We start from the raw sequence: 19,124 nt of genomic DNA on the forward strand, positions 1-19,124 counted from the left end.
TAAGGGGAGGAGCAGAAGATAATATCAGATCGTAGGCTCAGCTTAAACCCTGGTCAGAGCGGTGACAGATTGGGGGGGAGGGGGAAACAGGGAGTGATTCAAACAGAAATACCTTTCTGAATGTTTCTGGTGCTGTATTTGGTTTTGCTGCTCTGATAAATATGCAAAACTTCTGAAAGCTGTTTGGAGATCTTGTGCTGTGGTTTTGTTACTGTAGTGTCTGTGTGTCTTCTGTGTCAAACCAAGAGAAGAAATGGCTCCTTCTCAGTTCCTTCTCTCTCCTCTCTTAAGGGAGGGATTTGTAGGTGGTAGGTGGCTTTTTCATTTGCCCCCTTTTTAAATTTTTTTTAAAGTCATAAGGTAATAGTTTCTCTTTCGTATGGTAAAAAAATAAACCCATGAAATATGGCTCTCAAACAGGAGCCATCAGACATTGTGTGTTGTAGTTCCACCTAATGTTTACCTATGAAATATTTTAAATACCTTTTATGATTGTCATAGTTGCTGCTTCAGTCCTGTAGTGTTCCCGTAGAATGGGGGAAGGGCTCAGCCTGAGAACTGAAATGGTACTCATATTTCTTTTAGGACAATATGCATTTTACTTTGCATTGTTTAAAAAAGAAACATCAGTTGTTGATTTGTTATGGTTTGAGTTTCTGTGTTTAAAGAAAGTCCCAAGCCCACCAGCACTTGCAGTGTTGGGAATGACACAACCCCACGTCCCCATCTGTCTGTCTGATATTTTGACATTAAAACCAGATACAGTGAGAAAGTAATTATAGGTTGGTTTTGGAGACGAAGAGGAATGCTTTAACAGGGAAGTCAAAACTTGATAATTTAGTGTTGTTGCTCTTTCGCGTGGACTGTCTCTATTTCAGAATGTGAAGTGTCTCATCACCCTGCACGCTTCCAGTTTTTGGTTTCTGTCTCTACACAGTTAGGCGCGTTAGCAAAACAAGTAAACACTGCTCACCAAAGCCACTAGGACGACGTTAAATCTGTTCTGAGTTCCTGAAGATAACCTGACCTGGATTTACTGAACACAGAAGCTTCTTCATGTTCCAGTGAAACTCCTCCTCTTTCATGAGATTTATCACAAAGTCACTCTGCTTTTTCTGGAACGCTGTAGTAATTTGAAATATTTCTCGGTCGTTGTGTTGTTTATCTTCATGTATAAATTCAGATTTTATGTCCTATATTAGTTGCTTATACGCAAGTCATTCAGAACCAAAAGTTTTGATCGTCAGTTCAAGAGAGGAGTTACCTAAAATGGTGTAAGGTGAGAAAGAGGGAAGAGATTCTCCTTGATCCCTGAAGCATCAGATATTTGAAAACAGAAAAATTATTAATTTCACAAGAAAACTGTTTTGTCCACAGCTCTCTTCTGCTGGTTGGATTTAATAGGTGGTGGATATATCCTTAGTGTTAACATAGTGCTTGAACTCCTCCTATCATCAGAATCACTGTTAAAAGGTGTCCCTGTCTGAACTTAGCTGTTTTAAAGTTGTTTTGTGTATTTTTTTTAACCTGCCATTTAAAAAACGTCAGAAAGCAGCACGCTTGATTAATCACAGCATATCTGACTGTTAGTTGTAGTTGTTTGCAGATGACCTTTTAAGAGTTATTTTATTGGGCAGTACCGTTCCAGACCAAAGGTCAGGGTCATAATACTCATAATATCTGGTGAGTCATAGATTTGTCCTGGAATCCAATTCTGGAAGACATTTATAGGACATTGCCAGTGTCTGATCCACTGGAAGGTATTACAGCTGGGGGAGAAAATGTATTCACCTGCCCTTTTTCAGCTAGGTTCGGTGCCCTCGTGCACACTGAATCAGGGTTATGCTTTTGGGCATTGTAACGTGTTGTCCTATAAAATGCTCTTAAGTTGTAAATTGGTTTCTGTGAGCCTTTGGGAAAGCATCTCATTAATAAGGGAAGGGGTTTTGTTACACCAGATACTAATTTCATTATCCTCAATTGTGAACAGGATCTTTTACGATGTTTATGAGCCTCTTGGTCTCAAATATTTCCTTGCTGGATGAGGCCCCTATTTCATTTAGTCTGCCAACGAGCAATAGGTCCTCACTGGCACTAGCCCATGCAAAATGCTTCAGAGGCAGTGACAGTCCCTGCAGTAAGCAGATGTGGGATAATGTGATGGTCTCAAAATTCTCAGTCTTAATTCCAAAACTGTTGATTGAAGCCCAGAAACAACCGTGGTGGGTTTGCTAAGTTTCCATGCTGTGTGTGGTTTGGATTGCCGCTGCACCTTTAGCTCTAGTAGTGGTGGTTCTGTCCCCATCCAGTCGAGGTAACCCGAATCCTTGCACCTTCTAGGTGTGTAGGCAGTTTAACTGATGTTCTCAGCACTAGTCAGAGCTACAGCCCTTCTGCATAGTCTGTGTAGAAATAAAATCCATTGGGGGATCTGTTTTTCCCCTGCCAAATTAATCTTGCAGTTCCAGTGAGTGATTGAGTGAGAAGATGGGCAGGAGGAAGGGAAGAGCCTGGTGGCAGTCCTCTGAGTTTTTAGCTCTGTCTTTCTCAGGCATACCTTCTGTGCCTCTCCAGTTTGAGAAGAGCTTGCCAACATAACCATCGATTTCATTGTTGTACCTTCCCAAATTCTGAGCTGAATAAGACCGAATGCCACCAGTTATTGATGGTACATGCAAAAATATTTTTCTCTGAGATTTGAATTTACCAATGCTTCTTTTCTTTGGCTGGTCTCTGGTGGTTTGGCACTTTTTTCCCCCTCTTATGATAAAGGGGAAAAAAACCCTCCCATCTGTGTTTTCTGAGGTTAGATTTCTGTTACTTCTATACATTTATAATGATCTTTTATATTTATCTCTGCTCTTAAATATCAGTCTCAGTTTGTGCAGGTTCCTGTCACTTCTTCACCGTCCTCTGTTCCTCATTCTTGCTGTTTTCTTGACCCCTGCAGTTCTCTAGTAGCCTGTTCAGAGAGGCTGTCCAGAAGAATAAAGAATGCAAAGAGATCTTACATGTGGAAAAAGGAAATCAAATTCACTAGTATTTGAATGCTTGTTCTCATCCTTAGCTGAAGTGTACTTGGTTCAGCACTGTCTGCCAAAGTGTGCTGAATAGAGAAAGCTGGAACGTATTTTGTAGGATTAAGGATGTTTATAAAATAGTCTCATTCTTCTGTCAGTTTTCAAAATTCTCTTCTGTTATGTGGGCAAAAATAATGCCACTTGGAAATCATTAAGGTAACTGCATCTCAAATAGTCTCTTAAAGCATCAAGTCCTTGGATTCACCTGCAGTTTTCTGAGGCTTTTCTGTAGCATTTTCCTGTTTTCTAGTATATTCTCTGCTGTTGTGTAAAGAATGTTTCAGCAGTATAGGAAACCAAGACCCAGCACTATTAGAGATGTTAACTGATTAAGGGAAAAATATCTGCCAAGAGTGATATAAGCTGTTATCTTTAACAGAGCAAGTGCATGATTTTAAAATTGAAACATATTTTTAAGTTGATATCCCTTTTATGGTTAGCTTAACCAGGTACCCAAGCTTTTGAAGTAGAATTGGTCCTACTAATCATTAATAGGAAAAGAATTATCGAATGTAATCAGTGAAAATATGTAAATGTCAGGGAATATGAATGTCCAGTTAAAGTTTAATGAAATGTTCATAGATGACTATATTACACAATTCTAGATGGATGAAGTGGATTTCAAGAGAAGAGGTGATGTTGCAGGGCAGTGGCTGCGTGAACACTTCCCTCCGTCGGTGTGCTTGTTCTGCCCTGAAGGAAACCCGGCTGTAAGCTAGACTCAGATCCAACCCAGCCTGACGTCATGGAGAACTTTTTTTCTGTTTCCTTTTGTGTGGTGGTTTTTGTCCTACAGTTTGCTCCTTTGTCTTGGGAGGAAAGGGGTTTCCATTGTCAACTGGTGTTTGTTGTTGTGGCACGTCTCTTACCAAGCTTTTAATTTTCTGGTGGTGGGTGGAGGCCTTATCAATGCTGAAATAGCTAATACATTTGTTATCCTCTACATAGTTTTAGCAAGTGAATAATTTTGGTACGTTTTTATCACACATTTGCAGAGGCACGTACATTTGAAATTAGATATAGTGCCTTTTGTTTTGTTGCGTGGGATACGGTGTTGGTAGAAATATCACAAATAAGAGAGAAGTTACGGGTGGTGATTGTTTTTGTGGAAATTTTTGTGTGGCAGGCACTCAAAAGTGCCCTTCTGCTCTTATTTCCCACGGTTGTGGAAGTTGCATAACATGTAAGCATCTTTCAGGTCTGTGCACTCAGTATTTGTCTCAGTCTTTGTTTTTATATCTTTATTAATTTATTTGTGTTTAAGACCAAGTAATCATATTGCTCCTATTCTCAGACTTTTACTGTAATTATGGAAAACACTTAAAAGTGAGTATTCTACAGTAGCCAGGAGCCTTAAAGTAGATGACTAGTCTTGGCGCCAGGCGCGGGTGATACTTCTGTTTGGGTGAAGAAGCCTTAAATAGTTTTTACTCTGTGCTTTAAACATAAACAGAATTTTCTCTGGCAGATATGGTGTTCATCTTCCCAGTTTTGTTCTACTTCTCTTCTAACAGGCATGCCTGAAATATATGGTAAGAAACAAAAGCTGGTTTCCTTTACTGTCTGAGTAGCTGATGTCCTGCTTCTGCTTTTGATGAAGGCTCTTATTTTACAGATGGGCAGAAAGACTGCAGAAAATATTTGATGTTACCAGTTGTCACCCTTTTTTCTCAAGCAGTAGTTATTATAAGGGGAGAAAAAAAGAGATTGGGTTTTATTCTGCTATTAATGGTTTTATGCCTTTTGGGTGAGAGAGGGCTGTTTTTGTTCCTTTATCTGGAAACTGTTCCTTTGTGAAGCTAGAAAAGTGGTAATGCTCTGATAGTGGTAATACTCTGATCATTGTGTGCTGCATTTTGAACTTCAATATAGTTACTTCAGCTCCTAGTAATACCCTCTGCAGAAAGGCAGCTATTCATATGGAGCCGGATAAATTGCTGCCTTCTCGCATGGTATCAATTTTGAATTGTGAGACATAGAAATAATCTTTGCAAATACGAGGAAAGCAGTGCTGTGATTGGGTGGAGATTAGGCAGAATACTGTTAGTGCCTTCAGTAGTGTCTCTTCATGCTTGCATGTGTGAATAGCATTATCAATGATTCCAAGTTTATTGAAAAAGCTTGAGTATTTGGTATAAAACGAAGAACAGAATGTGCACAACAAGGGTGCTCACTGAAACACCTGAGCTTGCTCTGCATCTCTTCCAAAATTTAAAGCGTTTATGTCTCGCTCTTCCTTTCCCTGGATGGGAATGACAAGAATAATTTAATGCTTTTTCTGTCTGTGTGTTTCAGATTGTGCAGTGAATGTCCATAAGAACTGCAAGAGCTTACTGGCTGAATGCAGCAGCGTCAGACCCAAGGTGAGTTTTAAAATTTGTTCTTCTTTTATAATCGCAGCACTTGACCTAGTAAGTTTAATGTAGTGCAAGTGTTTTAATTTACACCAGTACAGAATCTTGTCCTACATCTTCAAGACATCGAATAGTTATTAACTTGACATTATAGTAATTTATGATAATGTCTGTAGGGAAAATCAAGTGAAACGTTTTATTGCCGTACCGAAAATTACTTACCATTACTTGGGTCTGTCGGAACTGTGACTAACCCTCGTAAGAATGCTCAAACCCATCACTTTTTTGGGGAATGTAATCAAATTATATGGTACACCTGAATTTTATGCCGCTGTATTTTAATAGGTTGTGCCATCTCAAAGCTGATGGAAGTGTGTGGGAGGTGGAGGGGAATTTGGTTATAACAGTTGCATATTATTTATAAGCTGAGCAATGCAGAATAAGTGGTTGCATTTCTTGAACTGTGATGAACTTTGTCTTGCTAAGCTGTTCATTTTTTATCTGAGTCACCGTGGTGCCTGTGATTGCATGTAAGATCACAGGTTGGTTCCAGATAGCTGTCTATCTGTTGGGTTTTTTATTCTGTTGAAAATCATTTCCCCCTCTTATAGCTAATTATACTTAAGGGAGTTTTAGTTTGTTTTAACCTGCAAGCGTTGATGATTTCAGAGAATGATAGCAGATTAGGGAGTACTGTGAGGGGGGAAAGGAAGAGCAGAACAGCTCCAACCTGGGCAATTAGAGGTTAGAGGAAGTGCTTTCAGCCATTGGTGATTTAGAATGTAACTCGTTCTGAGGGCAGAAATGTTCTTGTGGGGTTTTTGATATATACTTTTAAACTTCTCAAGGCATTGTGCATTTTCCTTTTAAACCTAAAAATTCACTTGCTCTGATGCTTTCATTTCCACTCTTTACCATCTCCCAAACTTTCATGGTTGAATCAGCCTTTACAAAACATTCCTGAAGAGGGCAAAGAGGGAGCAGTAGCCCAAAATGATGTGGGGGATGAAGTCAGAAATGAGATCCTCAAAGTGAAGAAAGACTGCCCAAAAAAGCGAAACTTCCCCCCCCCAAAAAAGTGAGACTCCCAAAAAGCCATTTGTTACAGACTGTATTACTTAATTTCTTTGCATCTTAGATAAATTGTATCTCAATGAATTGTTGTGTCCTAGTGTTGTAAGAACGAGACAGTTGTACAGATTACCAAAGATGCAATTTTAAATGGACAGTCTAAATTTGGGTTGAAACTGGCTGGGTTAGTAGTTAATATTAGTTACTGAGTTAGTAGTTAGTATTGCCATAAACTAAACAGCAAAGTGTAGGTGAAGGCTGTCTACATAAAGGGTTTGCTTTTGTTTCATAAATTATTTATGATCATAGCTTTAATTCTGCTGTAACTTCATTTTTTGTTCTATTTCAGTCTGGTTTATACTTGATGGGATTTTTACATAAAGTGTTCATGTCTATATGCCATTTTTTTGGGATGTGAAGAAAGCTGTGACTGTGTCAAATCTTTTGTACTTTCAGTATACAGCTTCGCTTACAGTCAGTGCTGTATGATAGGAAAAATATGGTTCATTTTGGATGGAAGTTTGGTCTGTATGTATAAGAATATTGTATTTTTTCCTATAGCAGAAAGATTTGCAGCACAGACCTTCTGGATCTCCACAAAGTTCGCCCCAGTGCATTTCCCCAGGTTTGTACTAAAGAATGATTTCTGTGCTCAAGGCTTATCTGTTCGATTGTATTTTTTTCTTTAATATGTTTTAAAGGCTATACACCGTGTGTTATTGAAGTATAGAAAAGGTCTCTTTTAATAAGATGGCTTCATATTTTTTTCTATTGGGAATGGCTTAGAGGCTCCTAGCAATCTCCTGTGTGTTTTTATCTTTTTATCTTTTTATTTTTCTTTATACCTTCTTGCTGTGTAACTTCAAAATATCATGGTGAAAAGGGATCAATAAGCTAGTTTTTCATTGATTGTCTATTCTCTGGCCTCTGAAAAGACTAGAACTGTGAACTTTGTTTTACATCAGATTTTCATAATTGTCTATTTAAAACTTGCCTGCAGCTAGTGGTTGCTAGAAATCTCTGAGACAAGCTAGCACTAATGGTCTGAACATAAATCTTTGTTGAAACACAGTGGGAAAAGGGATCTGGGAGAAAAAAAAAAAAAAACAAGAACAGCTCTATTGCAGCATAAGCTTTGAAATAGCTTTTTGCTACTAGAAAAGACCATGTGGCCACAGATGTATGATTTAAATGGCATTTTAATTTGTAGACGTTACGAGGTCTGTATTAACAGAACAGGCTTCTTGGCTCTCAGATGATTGACCGTGACTAGAGCAGAATTATTTTCCGCCTTGCAGTTGGTCCATTGGGTTGCTTTGATGGCTGTAAGAAACACAGTTGACATGAATGTCTGAGTATGATACTACGTGTGTTTCATATGTTTTTGCTGGGTGTCATTTGACTTGCATTGCAAGGTGTGCTTCTTTATGAAACGATCCTTACCAAGAGGCAGCATGAAGGGAATAATTGTTACAAGAAGATAAGTGGCCGTTTGCATTACCAAGAACGGTTTTGTGCATTTAGGGGAAAGTGCAGAGGCTAAAATAGGAAACAGTAAGGAATAATGAAAATAGGAAAAGTTGGCTGTAGGGCTTGTCGTTGAAACAGCTCTGTGGTATACAGTCTGGTCTGGTGTGATAGGTTAACAACGATCGATACGGACTCTCAGCAGTGTGCAGACAGTGCTAATTGAACTCAGAAGATGGTTTTGTGTCGGTGCAGGCTCTGCTAGGCAGCCAGTACTTATTTTCCATAGTCCAAAGCAGAAGCTGGAAGTTAAAGGAACAGCTAATAGCATGGGTGCTGTATGTCTTTACCCACAGCCTAACACTGCAGACTGCTGTGCCCAGGAAAAAAAAAGCCAAAGGTATTGTATCAACATAAAAGAGAAATATGCTTTGAGAAAGGTACAAATTGTGTTGGTTGTGTCCCTCCATCCCTCCCCTATGTTTTGCCTCTGGAGATTTTTAGGCTTGGCCTACTATTGTGAAACAGAACTTTATGTTCCTGGCCGGTGGAGCACAGAAAGGGAACGTGATGGCTGACAATTTCAGTACTTCCCCAAACAGAAACAAGAGGGCATTTATTATTAAGCCTTTGTTTAAGAAATCCATCTTAACAAATCTTGCTAATATCTACTTAGTCTCCTCTTTCGGGACAGTGGGCTTGGTGCTCATCACTTGGAGATGATAAAGAGGACTCAGTTTACCCAGTTTGCTGTAGACTGAGAATGTGCTCTGTGTGTAGCCAAGAGATTTCAAACCCAAACAGGTATTGGGAAAGATATCTCCAGCAGGAAAAGATGCGGTGATATAATTTCTATTACATGACACTGATGAAACCTCCCCTGCAGCCCTAATACAGTTCTAGTCAACTGTTTCAAGGAAGATGAAATGAGAGACAAGCACATGTAGAGTATGGGATATCAAGAAATGTGGAAAAACCTGTTTTATGAGAAGAAACATGAATACCTTTGTTTAGCTGTGTTTGGCTGAGCAAGGCAGAAGTGGAGGGAGAGGTGATTGTCAGTGGAGGTACATGGAGGAGCGTAGACTGAGAAAGGGGAACTTTTGGGGATGGGTAGAAGCCAGTGTTTTTACAAGACAAGTTGTAAACTGGCGATGCATAAACCTTGGCTGGGAACTGGAGACCCTCTCGAACCGCTACAACAGTGTGGCCCTGAAGCAGCCTCCCAGACGCGGTACTGGAGGGGTAGTTCGCTCCGGGTGTAGGACAAAGCTTCCTTGCAGTGGCAGAGTCCTGGGTTCAAGGATCCATGACATCTCTTCCACTCCCATGTCCTTAAAAGCACTTTGAAAAAAGGGTAGCTGCAGACCTTGTCAGTGATAAGTTTTAAAGATTGCCTGGCTGATTCTTCATCTTTGACTTCCCTGAAGTTCCTTTTTTAAAAGGCTGTATTTTGTCTCTTGTTCCTTATCATTCGTTACAGACATTAGTGCTAAATAATTGTATCCATTTTTCATAAGTCTATTACAGGCTTCCATGTATTGTGTAATAGTGATTAAAGTTTTAAATATCTTTCCAGTTCACAGTCTGTCTAGATTTAAAAAGCATTAAAGAGCTGCAGTATTAAAATTAAATTTAGCTCTGGTATCTATTACGTTCAGTGTGTGTGCATGCAGATATAAATCATTGTGTAGCAATAAGCATTGCAAAGAACTTGTGGTTTTTATGTGATCTCAGATTTTTCTTGTTTGCCATGAAATGTTCTGTGCCCTTATACGGTAGGGTGTGAATAATTGTGTGTAGGTTCTGGTGTTTTACTAAAGGAGAAGATACTTTGCAATTTCCACACTAAATGGGCACAGTAGGGACCAATTTCCTGCACTTCAGACCTGCTGATTTAGCCAATACAGTAAGTTAAGTGGCAGCTTTACATTTCTAGAAGGATCACAGGTAGTATAAAAACAGTGCATCTCTGGGGCCACTTTACTGTGCCAAGTCTGAGGGCAGCCAGTAGTGAGCATGGGGAATACAAATTCAAAAAGCAGCGGCAGAAGCAATACAATTCCAGCTCATCCTGAGCTGTCTTTTTGTGGTTCCTTTTCAAGAAAATGGAATGAGAATGTTTTTTTGGACAATGAGCTTTTGACATCCAAGATCCTGTCTGTTCTCCGTCCGCATTCGGAGAGAGGTTTGAGAGCAGGCGATCTGCAGTGTACGCCTCATTTTCTGAGTACCAATTCGATTTTTGCCTCTCTAGCCGCTTCTTTGAAGGAGCAGCCCCGAAATCTTCTCCTGGGACCGGATGGCACCCCAGTACTGTCACGGAATCTCGGTATGACTATCGCCCAGAGAGGAAATTCTCAGTCGTCGTTGAATACTGCTGGAGCTGTTAATAAATTTGGGTAAGTAAACTGCTTCTCGTCTAACCCACTAGCTTCTGCTGTGCCCCCTCTCCCCCCAGTGTGAAAAGGGAAATAATTACAGAACTAAAGCAAGAACTCACATTGGCTTTCAAGCTCAAAAGAGATTTATGGATCTTTTAATGCTGAAATTCATTTCCCTGAACAGTAAGGTTTGTTGTTTGTTTAAATCACCTTGTCTGTAGTACCTCTGTACTGTGTCACAAAAGATGCCGTATAAAATAGGGCAGTATTTGAGTATCTCTGTCTAGGTTATGGTTTTCATGGGTGTATTTGTCTTCGGACTTGTTGAAAATCAGTAATCTCTTCTGAGTTCAGTTACTCTAGGTTGTGCTAGTTCTGACAGCAGTGTTTTAAATTGCAGGATACCTTGATTAAAACAGACAAATTCAAAGCTATCCACTTGTTTTAAGCAGTTGTTTGCTTTGTGTGTGCCACAGTTACACTCCCTTCTCAGTGAAAGTGCCCTTTGTACTCTGAACTGGCTGTGGCTTGTCACCAGGTGATGTCTTTTAAAATGTCATACCAGAAGTTACCTGCTTTCTCATGCTGCTCTAATGAAAACTGTAATGTTTCAGCAATGAGTTGCTAAATTCATTTGGCTGCTTAAAGCTGGCGTTCCACATAGCTTTTATATATCTGTTTTAAGTTAATTGCACTATAGTTTAGGAAAGATGCTTGTTAAAGTAGTTGGATTTTTTGTTTGTTTGTTTTTGCAAGCAACTTAAAAAAAGTTAATGTTCTGTTTTGGTCCCTTGGTCTAATTTCTTTGGCCATTTAGACTAATTTCAGGAGACATGGATGAAGGGGATTCAGGCTTTATAAAATTTAAGCAGACTTCAGATGATGTTGTCTCCCTTGCACCTTCAACAGCAGACTCCATTTTTCTGGAAGGTATGGAATTTCTGTGCTTTTCAGGATTTTTTTCTTTTGCAATTTCTTACACAGTCTTAAAGCAGCACTGAGATGTTTTTACTCTTGTTGCTGTTGTTAATGATGGTAGCGAGGGATACGGTGGGAAACGATTTAATAATAATTTAATGTGCTTTTGGTCTAGATGCATATTCTGTCTGCCTCCGAAGTGAAATAGAAACAGATGCTCATGAGTTTGAGGCAGAGTCTTGGAGTGTTGCAGTGGAACAGTCTTATGCAAAAAGGCAAAAGAAAGATGTTGTAAAAAGGCAAGATGTCATTTATGGTAAGACTTTTGTTATTCTTACAACTTCTTCTATTTCATGGTGCCACTGTTTTGAAACAAAGCAGAAATCATTCTTATTGGCTCCCATTTTGACTTGTGCTTGAAAACTAAAATTGAGTGAAGATTTTCAAGTCTGTTACCTGTCTTAGTAGGAGGACTTATGCACACTAATGATTTTAAGCAACCCATGGTTTTTGATATGCCTGTGTAAGCAGCAAAGCCCAGCTATATGATTAGGGAATAGCTCAGCTGCAACTGAGAGATGTCGTTAAATAAGTAGGGTCGGTCACTGTTTGGGAGATTAAACAGGGCAAATTTAGGAGCTTCACATCAGTGACGCAAAGATTGTGGTCAAGAAGGTGGTGCAAAAGATGGTGGCTTTCAGAGCCTGCTCTCTTATATCTCACTAGTCACTGCACAGCGTGTAAATGACTTCTGGTTTGTTTGTTTGGTTTTTTTATTTCCCCTTGCCCAGAACTAATGCAGACTGAAATGCACCATGTTAGGACACTGAAAATAATGCTGAAGGTATACTCCAGAGCCATGAGAGAGGAACTGCAGTTCCCAAACGCAGTCATCAACAAGCTCTTCCCCTGTGTGGATGAGCTGCTGGAGATGCATGGGCAATTTCTGCTCCAGTTAAAGGAGAGACGAAAGGAATCCTTGGAAGAAGGCAGCGACCGAAATTACATGATCCATAACATTGGAGACCTTTTGGTAAAACAGGTGTGAATTAAATTCTACCAATGTTGTTGGCACTATTAAATTTCTAAAAAGCTAACTGTAAGGTTAAAGTTATGTTATGTAAACACTGATTTAATACTGGGTTTAAGATTATATTCCCAGTGTAATTTGTGAGTGTGACTCCCAGGAAGGTATCTGGTCACAAATAGTGGGAAATGTTCATTAAATATTCTTTGGGCATGTTGTGGGATATGCGACTGCAGATGGTTTGGTTCTGTGTTTCATCTGTTCCAAAAGTAAAGCAACATATTCCTGGTGTCCATCCCAAACGTGGCTGTCCTGCATTTAATGCCGAGCTTCTTGGGTCTGACCTTTTAAAAATGCAGTAAGGATCCTTTGAACTCATTACAGCTTTAGCACCCATTCTGGTATGGAGCGGATGCAACTATTTCTTTCATGTATCGTAACCATTTTTTGCCCGTCACCTTTCACAGTCCTTAGTCTGTTTAAGTGCAGGGGCCCAAAAATCCTTTTTTAAAAGTTTCATAATGACAACTATCATTTAATATTTGGTTATCTTGTGGTATTCCAAGCTCTCAGATGTCACGCATAAATCTCTCATTTCTGGTACTGAAGAAATTGAAATATTGAAGAAATGTCTCAGAAATCAGTTACCATAAAACCATGTAAAACCTAGGCTTGCAGTGGAGGAAGGTTTACTCTTAACGATTCATGTCTTTCGTTCTTGTATTTCCAATTAGTTTTCAGGTGAAAGTGGGGAGAGAATGAAAGAAAAATACGGTGTGTTCTGTTGTGGACATAATGAAGCTGTTAGTCACTATAAAGACCTGCTCCAAAGCAATAAGAAGTTCCAAAGCTTAATAAAGGTAAATAACAACCAGAAGTCTCCCATTCTGGCTGTGCAAAATATACCTGATCACTTTAGGTTTGGTTTTGTACTCGAAGATCCCTTAAATTTGAATGAGCAGGGTTAGAGGCACATTTTCATTATTTGATAGGTTGTTAGCTTCTTGTATTTTAGGTCTTCTGAGCTGTTTGGACACAAGGCTACAATGAGCAGGTGTTAAATCTGAGGCAGGCTCTTGAGAGCACATAGGACTTGGGGCATGGAGTACTTGTTGTACTCATGGCTCTATCACTGACTGCCCTGCTCTGTGGCCATCTTTGTAAATTGGATTGAAAACAAATTAAATCAATGATAAATGCTGTTGATGAACTACTGTAGAAAAAGCAGGTCCTTTTTAGTCAAGTTTTGCCCACTACGTCATCTTTCCAAACCCAGAAGACTGGCTCTAGGGTGGTTTGTTTATCTGCTGTACACTGTAATGTGCAATTAATAGGAAGGGCTGAAGAGACACAGCCAAAATGGAAGCCCGTAACCTGAATCTCAGATGGTGTTGCACAGTCCAAGTATTCTCGTTTTCCAGTAATCAGTAAGTGATACTGTGTGAACTTTCCAACATAGCTCTATACTTAGAGCTGCTCTTAACTAGGTGTCTTCAAAAACGAGAACCCCTTACTTTCAAGGAACTAAATAAGTGATCAGAGCGTTAAAATATATCGCCTCAGTCCTCGTAAGGAAAGATCTTGGTAATGTATTCTGCCATCAGGATTGTCCTGTACCTGCAGTCAGGCTAACTAGTGGGATTCTGATGCTTTACACTATTCCTTTTCTAACCAGAAATGTGTTTCTGTGGATCAGCCTGCTGGCGAACATACAGTGGTAAAATAAACACTTAGTTTAGTCATTATTGACCTAATTCGGCTGTTAGGTCGTTGGGTCTGGCTTTAAAAATACAGTCCTTTTCTATGTATTTAAGGACTGAGCCTATTATAAAAAGCAGTCAGTTAGCAAACAGACAGTCAGACAGTTCAGATTTGGAACTTTCTCTGCCTGGCTCCAGATTTAGTTAACAGTAGTTGAAAATAATACCTAAAATATTTTCCAGTAATAAAAGCTTTTTTTTTAATGTTATCAGGAGTTTTGGTTCAGTAAAAGAGTGCAGCTACTTTTGTGGCGCTATGCCTAATTCTTCAAAAATGTTATGAGACACAAAACGTGTGAATGGAGAGGCGAGGGAATTAGAAGAGCAATATATACAATGGATGTGATGAGTCTGCCTTGTTTTCTAGAAAATCGGCAACAGTTCCATTGTGAGGAGACTTGGTGTTCAGGAGTGTATCCTTCTGGTTACACAGCGCATCACCAAATATCCAGTCTTGGTGGAACGTATTATTCAGAATACAGAAGGTAGGTTGTTTAATCTTTCCTAGAAGCCTCACAGTTGTCTGCTGATCCTTCTTCTCCTGTGTTCTGCACGTTCTTTCCTCAGACAAGGAGGGACAGGCTGGTACCGCCTTATACCTGCTTTCTCACTTCTTTGTTAGCTGAAGATGCCATTCTAGATGCAGATCCAGATCAGTCTCACCTCATCAGAGGGTCAAGAGCAGCGTTCAGTTTCAAGTTCGCAACCACAAAACCATAGTAGTCAAGCCTGTCAGTTCATTAAAGATTTAGAGCTTTAGGATATTTTATTTTATTTTTAAACTTAAGCTCATAGGAAACGGTGTTAGATGTTCAGTATGGAACCTTCATGTTAAAATATGTTCAGGTGGCTCATATCTTGCACTCCAGAGTTGAAAATGTGACTGACTGTTACTTTTTTTTCTCTTAGCTGGAACTCGAGACTATGAAGAGCTGACCCAGGCCCTTAGTTTAATTAAGGACACAATCACTCATGTAGATGCCATGGTAAATGAGTGCGAGAAGGGGCAGCGCCTTAAAGAGATTATGCATAAAATGGAGCTAAAGTCATCTGGGAAATGCAAGAATGGGCTTTTCTTCCGGAAGGATGACATGGGACAGAGGCGGCTTCTGCTGGATGGGATGCTGTACTGGAAAGCTGCATCAGGGCGACTCAGAGGTAAACGACCAGGAAGGGGAGAAGTACAACTGGGAAACAAGACCCTTTTTTTATTATTATTTTTAAAAATTTTTTTTAGTAACTGTTTATTACTGATCGATGGAGTATAAAGTAAGATGAAAATAACCTGCTTGTTTAATAGGATATTGGAGGAAATAGCACTTGTTCTATTCTTGGCTTGTCCAATAAGCATCTCTATAATGGTGCACGATAAGTTCCTTATGCTGTTTGCTTATTATCTGTCTGATCTGCTTTCCGATTCAGGAGGGAGGTCTTTAGATAGATGACAAAGCTTTGAGTCATACTGACTTAGTCTCCCGTGGAAAGGCATTATCTTGTGTGAGCTCTGGTTCACACTTCAAAAAAAATTGTGTCGTGTCAACCCCATGACACCTTCGTTCTGCATAATATCTGGTTTGCCAGAAAACCAGAACAGTGCCCATCAGTGAATATTCTAACAGATTCATTGCTCAAGCGTTCACAGAGAAGCTTCAACGTCGCATAAAACACAGCCAAAAGTAGGTGGTACTGTGAAGGTCTGCAGTTCCAGAAGAATCTGCTCTTGAGGGAGACGTGTTTCCTCGTGAGTGTTTGAGTCGAGGTGTAGGATGCCTATGGAGGTGTTCTCAAGCTTTAAGTCAGCTCTAGTTGTGTTGTGCTGGTTCTGCACGACTGCAAGCTGCCTGCGGACAAGCCAAGTGAAAGGCAGTGGCAGACACAATATTGCAAATGTTGACCCATGGGAAATTTAAGTCAAGTGATTTTTTTGAGTCTGGACTAGTCTTCCTGCTTTAAAATCTGCCTTTTTTTTTTCTTTCTTTTTCTCTGTTGTTACTGTAGATATTCTGGCAGTCCTGTTAAATGATGTACTGTTGTTCTTGCAAGAAAAGGACCAAAAATATACATTTGCATCAGTGGTAGGTATTGTTCTCCTTATTTAATACATTCACTTAGAGTATTTATGAAAGTGACAGTAACTAGAGAAGAAATACGGTTAGAGATGTTAGATACTTGTTTTGGTAGGTTCAGAAGGAAAATTAAGTTAGTAAACCAGCCTGCTATTATAGAATCACTTTTTCTGAAGCAGTTCTGGTACTTGTTGGATCCCTCCCGCTGTCTCTTAGCGCAAAACAGTGTTCCCTTGCCTCAGCCGGTTCTAGCTGCCACATCTCTGGTGGTTTTCTGATGCCCTGAGTGTGTTCTGAGGTTTATTGCTTCTTTTCTTACGCTGTGACTTTCACTGAACTCTGTTAGGTGGGTATTTTATACAAGTCATGTATGTTAAACATGCTAGAACTGTGCTTTGAAAGGCACTTACAGGTAAGGTCTGCTTGTGTTTGTGAAGGGAAAGAATCTTTCATTTCAGTTAGGGACGTGGTAACTGTGGTCATAGCAGCCTAAGATTTACTGGGGGCAGAGAACTTTCCTGAAGTGAATGTAATAAGCACTAAATGCAAATGTAATTACTGCAGCACTCAAAAACTCAAGTGGATTCGCTTGCTTTTCTAGGGTATTTCCACAGGTATCCTCAGAGCAGTTAATTGTGTACATTTTGTCCTGATCTAGTTCAGTTATGGCTGTGATAGAACCAGTAACAGACAAACTCTTTCATGTAATTGTTTTCTTGGGTGTATTTTTTTTTCCAAGACATTAATATTACAGAGCTGAATTCTAATGGCAAAAGCTATTTTGGTGATCTCAGGGCTGTAAAAACAACCACTTTCCAAATTAGCTATCTTCTAATGCACAATATGGGGATACTTTCACAAACCAGGATGGGTGGAAGTTGTTTCCTCTTGAACAGCATTCAGAGTATCTTTGAACAATAGTTCGTTTCATGACACTGACTCTGATAGACTGATTCCGCCCTGTTCTCCAAAGTGCATCTGAGCTATGAGCAGAAGAGCAACTCCATAAGGGGGAAAAACATACTTGTACAGTGTCTCGACAGTTGTGGCAGTTTTCCATATGGCTGCCGTTGCTTTGAGAGAGGGGTGAGCAGCTTACATCAAGGCTAAAGCATTGTTCCCAAGAAATAAGAGCATGCATCCACGTTCTTAGTCAGTATAGCTGTTGCACTGCAAGGTCATGCCCTGGTTTATACGTCCCCCAGTAACTTTACATTTCTGTAAGCACATATCGCGCAGTTGCTTACGACAGTCCCCAAAAGCTGATCTCTGCTACATGGTGGGGTTTTTTCCCTCCAGTAACATGCTCTACAGTTACAGACTGATAAATTTTTTTCATCTTTCTAAGTGTACAGTTCATTAGAAATTTAGATGTCACTTCACCATAGATAAATCCAGCAAGCGGGAGAAGCAAATGGATCTGCTCAGTGATTCTGCTTTTCCAGTGACCTCTGTTCCTGGCTTGAATTGCAGTACAGCTGCTCAGAGAAGTTGGCAAAACCTAGTGCTCCCGATGTCTGTTTCACAGTTCAGTTTTCCTTGTCATCGCTCTAGATTATGCTGTGAAGGTTCAGCAGTTAAAGAGCTGTTTTCTTCTGGGAAGGATCTTTCTAGGCTACATATATTGGACCTGTGCTGTGTGAAGCACAGACAGGTTTGTAGTAAGTAATATCCCTCCTGTAAAATTGTTTTCAGATTTGTTGCAAAGACTGACAGCTAATCCAGTTAATCCTTAGTTATACAATATACTATCTGTCACCTTGTTTTATGATTCACAGGGCCTGATGGCATGCCGTAACACCTCTGTGTTATGTTTTTATTTCCTTTGTAGCTAACTTGCCAACTTAGAGCTTCTAATACTTCCTTTTTTTTCTTCTTTCTTGTTTCACTTCACATGTGTCATTAAGGTTTTTGTTTTCTTTTCCAAATTTTGTTTTTGCCTCTCTTTGAGTAAAGCTTTTGAGCCTGTTCATGACTTCTGGGACCCAGTGGGAATCCTCAGGTGTTTAAATTGAGGCACGCTTTAATATTCAATTAGGTACCAAGCCCTCTTGTTTTTGAAATGTACATTCTTCCTTCCATGTTTTGATCTATGGAGTTAAAAATGACAATGTCAAAAGTGTCACATGAAGAGGCCATAGCGATAAAGGTGTAGTGTTGCGATGTTATGCCTCATGGTGGCCCTGTATAAGTAGCAAGATAGGGGGAGCTAGGAAGCACAAACCCTAAAGGATGTATATAATGTAGTGCAATAAATGGTATTTTTTTTACAGGACTCTAAACCACCAGTTATCTCATTGCAAAAGTTGATTGTAAGAGAGGTAGCTAATGAGGAGAAGGCAATGTTCTTAATTAGTGCTTCCTTAAAAGGACCAGAAATGTATGAAATTCACACAAGCTCGAAAGAGGAGAGGAATTCCTGGATGGCACACATCCGCAGAGCTGTGGAAAGGTAAATTATAAGTGAAAGCTGGCGGGCTTGATTTCTTGCTCACTAGTCATCTCTTCACAGGACTCGTGGGTGTACATTTATGGTAAAAATACATTTGACTATCCATAAACTTTCTTCGTAAGACTGAAACACGCAATTCTGTTTGTATTAATTGGGTAGAAGCCACTCATAAAGATGCAATAAAAACCAGCCAAAGACTTTATTCTGCTTTCTTTCAAAAATAAACAAAACATTTGGTTCACTGATGTCAAATGCAACAGGGCTTTGGATGAGGGACAAAGATTATCCTGTGTGTCAATCCACGTCCTAGGCAAAAGCTTCAGGTTGAATCCTGAGGTGGTTTTAAGTTCTCTAATGTGCAAATCAGACAGATATCTGTCTCCTCCTTTGTACAGCTGTCCTGATGAAGAAGAAACGTTTAATGAACCTGAAGCAGAGAGGAGGCTGGCTGAAGCAAGAGCTGCCAAGTTAAAAGATTTTCAAGGTAATGACTTAGTTATATATTCCACAAACTGCTTCTCGGCATCGCTTGTGAGTTTTGACTC

At 39.7% G+C, this 19,124-nt stretch overlaps 1 protein-coding gene across 6 annotated transcripts in view; it reads left to right on the forward strand.

Moving 5' to 3' along the window:
• The window catches only part of ARHGEF18 (Rho/Rac guanine nucleotide exchange factor 18), a 52,348-nt gene that overhangs the window by 20,239 nt on the left and 12,985 nt on the right, over nt 1-19,124 (forward strand). For 3 of the 6 annotated variants that reach the window (XM_075078100.1, XM_075078102.1, XM_075078103.1), the window contains 12 exons: nt 5,376-5,443; nt 7,067-7,130; nt 10,230-10,374; nt 11,174-11,286; nt 11,450-11,590; nt 12,066-12,316; nt 13,036-13,161; nt 14,429-14,546; nt 14,971-15,219; nt 16,060-16,136; nt 18,401-18,579; nt 18,975-19,063. In XM_075078100.1, the coding sequence (XP_074934201.1) occupies nt 5,376-5,443; nt 7,067-7,130; nt 10,230-10,374; nt 11,174-11,286; nt 11,450-11,590; nt 12,066-12,316; nt 13,036-13,161; nt 14,429-14,546; nt 14,971-15,219; nt 16,060-16,136; nt 18,401-18,579; nt 18,975-19,063 (1,620 nt within the window). Of the gene's footprint in view, nt 1-5,375; nt 5,444-7,066; nt 7,131-8,239; nt 8,373-10,229; nt 10,375-11,173; nt 11,287-11,449; nt 11,591-12,065; nt 12,317-13,035; nt 13,162-14,428; nt 14,547-14,970; nt 15,220-16,059; nt 16,137-18,400; nt 18,580-18,974; nt 19,064-19,124 lie in introns of those variants that run through there. The other 3 variants (XM_075078101.1, XM_075078104.1, XM_075078106.1) reach the window with 2 other exon arrangements.

This window comes from Phalacrocorax aristotelis, chromosome W (genome assembly GCF_949628215.1).
Source record: "Phalacrocorax aristotelis chromosome W, bGulAri2.1, whole genome shotgun sequence".
In the NCBI taxonomy this organism is placed as follows: Eukaryota; Metazoa; Chordata; class Aves; order Suliformes; family Phalacrocoracidae; genus Phalacrocorax; species Phalacrocorax aristotelis.